At 42.2% G+C, this 6,015-nt stretch overlaps 1 protein-coding gene across 2 annotated transcripts in view; it reads left to right on the plus strand.

The window, feature by feature from the left end:
- Positions 1–5,308, plus strand: part of ezh1 (enhancer of zeste 1 polycomb repressive complex 2 subunit) — a 14,376-nt gene extending 9,068 nt beyond the window's left edge. The window contains exons 12-20 of one of the 2 annotated variants that reach the window (XM_079365854.1): positions 1,222–1,313; positions 1,557–1,585; positions 1,696–1,821; positions 2,956–3,134; positions 3,238–3,354; positions 3,479–3,560; positions 3,646–3,726; positions 3,833–3,917; positions 4,082–5,308. In XM_079365854.1, coding sequence (XP_079221980.1) covers positions 1,222–1,313; positions 1,557–1,585; positions 1,696–1,821; positions 2,956–3,134; positions 3,238–3,354; positions 3,479–3,560; positions 3,646–3,726; positions 3,833–3,917; positions 4,082–4,142 — 852 coding nt within the window. In that variant the 3' untranslated portion in view covers positions 4,143–5,308. The remainder of the gene's footprint in view (positions 1–1,221; positions 1,314–1,556; positions 1,586–1,695; positions 1,822–2,955; positions 3,135–3,237; positions 3,355–3,478; positions 3,561–3,645; positions 3,727–3,832; positions 3,918–4,081) is intronic. The other variant, XM_079365855.1, reaches the window with a different exon arrangement.
- The last annotated feature ends 707 nt before the right edge of the window (positions 5,309–6,015 follow it).

Below are 6,015 nucleotides of genomic sequence, written 5' to 3' on the forward strand. Positions count from 1 at the left end.
TACATACACATAGATAAATATATATATATATATATATATATATATATATACATACATATATACACATATATACACACACACATATATACATATACATATATACACATATCTACATATATACACACACATATATGTATATATATACACATATATATATGTGTATATATATGTATGTATGTGAAGGAGGAGCATTAACTAATGTAGAAATGAGAACAAAGTTAAGGAGCAGTCTACAGAGGTCTGGGATGTTCTTCTCACTCTTTCCCCCAGTATGTTTTGTCCTCTATACAAATGCTGGAATGATAGATCTCAATTACAGAGAGACATTATCAACAGAGCAAGAAAAGCGTAATGTGTCTCGTTTGTTTTTCAATTGCGATATTTATAGACTGTTAAGTGATTCACTCTGACTTCGTCTTTCGGGAAGTGGTGATGCTCTGAAATGAATTCGACACAAATGTGCATCACGTCTACGTCAGTGCGATGTATCAACACATGCGTCTTGTGTCTGTGGTTTTATGGCGTGGATAATTGCTGAGTACTGAGAGAATGGCATGTGGCACCATAAACAGGGGATGCTTACCAGATGTGACGTCTCTCATATGCTCTCATAATCCAGGCACTCAGCCTGAGACATTCCTTGAATTATGTCAACATGTGCATGGAGACGGCTCGCACAGGACGTGTGACAATTCCCTTTAATCACCTTCTTTGAACACGTGAGCTTAAAAACCGCAGTGAAGACACGTGAAGTACATCACGACGTATCAAAGACATGTTGAAGCGGCCTTGCCTGCTCACACCACCTAGCCCTTGGAGTGCCTCTCGTCCCATCGGCCAGAGCAGTCCACACAGACTGCGTCGGAGTGTCCAGAGTGCCCCGCCCACTGCTTAACTGAGTGGAAATGCTGAAACCAGCTGCCTTGTTATGTATGTCTGTGTCCTGGGGAGGAGGCCAAATCGGGGTTTTGGCAGCCAGTGGTTGAATGTGTGTGGTTGTGCACATGCATGCGTATGTTTTGCCTCTGCAGTCGAGTTTTGAAAGTGGGGGGGCAGGATGTTCTGTGGCGTAATCACTGCGATGTGCTTTTCAGCTTGATTGGCGGTACATTACCCGACATGATTAAGATGAAGAGAACTCAAATTCTTCAAAGTGTGTGTGATTAATTAGCAGGATATTCTGTTTTTTCTTTTTCTTTCTTTTTTTCACATTTCCTGAAGGTGTACGAATTTGCAGTGAAGGAGGTGCTGATCCATCGTGTTCCTTTGTCTGATGGAGGCATCTCGCCCCAAAAGAAGAAGAGGAAGCACAGGCATGATATCTCCAATTTTTCTCTCTCTCTTTCGCTCTCGTCTCTGCTGATTACTGGAAACATTTCACTATTAAGTTAAGCTTGTTGAAACTTCCCTGAATACAACTTAAAAAAGTCCTGATGTTACTTCTTTCAATATCAACTTATTAATCTAAATAATTTCAGAAAAGTGTATTATTAAATAGGCCTATAACAAGTGAGATCCTAAATTTAAAAAAAAAATCCTTCATTGTGTTTATTTAGGTTATGGGCAAAGATCCAACTAAAGAAAGGTACGTTTATCCCAAAAATAACTACTACATTCATATTACCTCACCGGGCCTTCGGAAATACAACACAGCTTGATGTGCCGCTCAGAGAGCTTTTACCTCTGTTGCTCCAGATAACTCGTCCAATCAGGTGTACAACTACCAGCCATGTGATCACCCCGACCATCCCTGCGACAGCTCCTGTCCTTGTGTGATGACCCAGAATTTCTGCGAAAAGTTCTGCCAGTGCAAACACGAGTGTAAGTGTCACCTTTCTCTCGTTCACCTGTGCAAGCGTCTTTCTCTCTTTCATTCTCACAAGAACGGAAATAAAGTGAAATAAAGCTGCCTCGTGAGACTAAAATCAAATTGATAAGAAATGTTTTTTGCTATTTTCCTCTGAGAGCATTCTGCAGCTGCAAAAGCCCCCTTTTTCCTTCAGGCCACAGACGGGTAGGGCAGCAGAATGTAAATTGATTCTGCAGTGTTCCTGGCTGCGGTCAGAGGAGAAATTGTCCTCTGGTGGGGATAGGTGGGTGTCTGTTTTATACGAAGCTGTGATCATAATGAGGCATTGCTCTACCAGCACTGTCCCAGAACTGTTGTTTTCTGAAATGGCCACATGGTGGAGGAAGTGATTCCGTTGTTTGCCCTCTGGAGAGTTTAAAACAAAGAACAAGGCTCAGACGGCGTAAACAGTACGTCGGAGATAAAAAGATAGTTTTGCCACATTTGTTCATCTGTTGTGGTTCAGTCAAACCCCCACCCCCTCCTCCTCCTCCTCCTCCTCCTCACCCGACTGTTCCCTCGCCTTTTCCCGTAGCAGACTAGAGCTGAGGCCAAACAGGAAGCGGCCTCCAGTTGCACATGCGTGCTCACTAAGGAGCTGGAGAGAAATCAAAGGGACGTTGACAGGCTCTGCGCCTGATACTCATCGTCATCTGCGACATCAGTATGAGTCAGACGTTTCCAGCTAAACAAGGCTTGATGAGACAGACGCAATAAAAACTACACAGGCTTGGAAGAGCAGTGCAGGGAGGAGATATTTTGCCTGGAGCTCTTGTTTTTGGACTGTTTTCCCCAAGAAGAGGCTGCAGGAAAGATAGTTCAGTAAATCTTGCCTGATCCTTCTTTTCTTCTGTCCGGAGGGTGTTATGTTACACCCTGCAAAATTGTATTTCAGCATATCTGCCAGCAGAGGTCCCAAACCTATGAGCCTCTATGAATTACTCAGCCATTGGGCTTCTGTGCTGCAACTGCATTTAGAGCTGGCATCCTTTTTGGGCGCATGCGTTTCAGCCAAGTCTTTTGTGCTATCTTTCTGTATTGCTTGCATGAAACTCAGCACGTCCTCTCTGATGCTCAGAGCAGCTGTTTGTCTAAATGTTTTCCAGGCCAGAACCGCTTCCCAGGCTGCAGGTGTAAGACACAGTGCAACACCAAACAGTGTCCCTGCTACCTCGCCGTAAGGGAGTGTGACCCAGATCTGTGCATGACCTGCGGCGCAGCAGACCACTGCGACAGCAAAGGGTTGTGCTGTAAGAACTGCAGTATACAGAGGGGCCTGAAAAAGGTAGCCAAGGACACTGAATGTCCAACTAACTGTATGTTTTAAAAATCATTCTTTTTTTTTTTTTTTTGCATTTCTTTGGTACCTAAAACTCCTTTTTGACTAGTGGGGTCCTGACTTATTTCAGCACTTGCTGTTGGCTCCATCAGATGTGGCCGGATGGGGCACCTTCATCAAAGAGCCAGTTCAAAAGAATGAGTTTATTTCCGAATACTGTGGGGAGGCAAGTCCATGCGGTTTAATCTCATTTATTTAAAATGTGTATGCAAAGGCTCTGGGCTCTCAGCTCAATGAAGTTTTGTACTGTTTTTTTTTTGTTTTTTTTTCCCCTGTGTGCGCACAAGCAGCTGATCTCTCAGGATGAGGCAGACCGACGTGGGAGGATCTATGACAAATACATGTCCAGCTTCCTCTTCAACTTGAACAATGGCAAGTTGTCTCTTCCTTCCCTTCGAGTCAACGACTTATTAATATGACGGCATGCTAATCCTAAATGTGCTCTGTGTCTCTGTAGACTTTGTTGTGGATGCCACTCGAAAGGGGAACAAAATCCGCTTTGCAAACCATTCAGTTAATCCGAACTGCTACGCTAAAGGTTTGTATCTTGGTTTTATTTACGGAGTCAAATGAGAGTTTGAGAGGATCTTTGGTGGACTGAAAGCTCTTTTCTTAGCTGATGTTGCGTTTTGATGTCAATGCAGTGGTAATGGTGAATGGAGACCATCGCATTGGAATCTTTGCCAAAAGAGCAATCCTGCAAGGAGAGGAGCTTTTCTTTGACTACAGGTACTCTGGGCCTTTTTGTGACTCTTCATGAGCTTCTAAGTGAAAAAGAGAGAGAGAGAGAGAGAGAGAGAGAAAAAAGCAGCTTTTCATTTTGACTGAATCCATGACTTCTGAGGTTACTGTTTACAAGCTCACTGCCACCCCTTCATCTTTCACTTCCACAGATACAGCCAAGCTGACGCCCTCAAATATGTTGGGATCGAGCGAGAAGTCGAAATGACTTAGCTACCTGCTGCCTTCCTCAATAACCTGATCGGAAGTCCTCAGCTGCCCACTCATGAGTCTGTCCCTCCATGCAGCATCACACCCAGCTGACAGATCTCTATGAACAGTCACCGTCTCCACCCTGTCTGCTAATCTTCTAAAAATAGAAAGTCCTGATTGCAGGTGCTTCTGCTCTGCAGACACAGTGCCAGTGTGTTCTCCCACTCATCTCCCCAAACCCACTCACCCACCTGTAAGATCATATAAACCAAGCTTATAAAACTAATCTATTTAAAGTGGAAATACTATTAATCCATTTTGCAAGAGGATCATGTTTTGTTTTTGTTTTGTTTTTTTTGGTGGTTTTTTTGTTGTATCTTGTCAAAGCAATCAGTTTTGTTACTGTACTTATAGACCGGCTTATGTTTGACCTCTATGTGTAATGCAAGCTTTTACATCGTACCTACTGATCAGTGAAATGCATGTGCTGTCTCTTGCATAAACAAACCATTAAATATATTAGCCGCAGCGTTAGCCTAAGTCAAATGCTGATCTGTGCAAGTAGAAGAAGAAAAAAAAAACGTTTCTGTGCATTTATGATTCTTTGTTCTGCAAAAATAGGCAACCAGACGAGAAAACCGACTGACTGAATGTAACCTGTAGTTGATGGTGAAGAGATCTCATCCCTCTCTTAATTTCTCACATTATCGACCCAATTGGTACTCGAAGCAACATACGTGCACATTGAAATTTGTATCATGTTTACATGATCTCGAGGTCTTTGCATTGAGTGAAAAAGCTCGCTTGTCACAAAGTAAATGTCTTCCTTTACATTTATCAAAGTGCCAAATGATTCCACACGGGAAAAAAATGTTAAAACAGTGTGGATGTGTCACATAATTACCAGAGAAAAGTTCAAGGTGACCTTCGAAAGGTCATAATCATGAAAAAAAAGCAAAATTCTCAGTCGTTGACCAAAAACTGAAGACCCCAACATGTGAATGTATACCATTCATTGTTTGTACTTAATGCGTTTACTGTCCATGTTCTTCTGTCTTTCATTTATAAAACATTAAAGCCCACTTATAAGAAATGAGATCTTTCTCAATAGAGATGAACAAAATGGAGTTTACTGCTATGTACAGTGTTTGCCTATAAAAATAAAAGTTTAACTTTATACATTAAAACGTGTGTGTTGACTTTCACTGAGCAGAAAGACCCCCCCCCCCCTGCTTCAAATAACTTGTGACGATTTCCTTCAAGCTTCTTTTATTGTGGTGACAATTTCGGCTTTGCCTTGATGTACACAGTAATGGTCATTTACAGTGAAGGTTTTACGAAACAAAATTGAGCGTACTCCGGTAGAGGGGAAAAGTCCTACATTTCAGTGTGATCACAAACACCTGTAGAGGTCATCTCTGGTGTTGCAGAAGGATTTCGTTTGTTGGTGCAGCAAAGTCTGATCTTGCTTCACCTCACAGTTCTCACTCGTTTGCTTCATTTGATCTTATACATGATGTCACTATTGACCGTTATTTATAGTTTCTTGTCACCTATGACCATTATCTCAGCTAATATGCGTTCAATCTCTGTTTTGCAAAGAACTCAGAAGAGTTACTTGACACTCATCACTCCAACTGAACTTCTTTAGTTCTTTATTTTATTTCTGAACTTTTCACTGCTTTAACAAGTAAGAGAATTTATCAGCACTTCACACATCAGACGTTTTTTGAAACCACTAGATACCCTGTCGAGCTAACGTCCTTTTCACCTACTCCCCCTTGTGGCCATTTTACCCCTTGCTGCAGTAAGGAGATTGCAGTATCTGCACTGATTGAATGTGCTTGTACCTTTCAGAACACTGAGAAGCCACTCTGAGCTACACCTAGCCTTT

The sequence above is a fragment of the Symphodus melops genome (genome assembly GCF_947650265.1).
Source record: "Symphodus melops genome assembly, chromosome: 17".
NCBI lineage: Eukaryota > Metazoa > Chordata > Actinopteri > Labriformes > Labridae > Symphodus > Symphodus melops.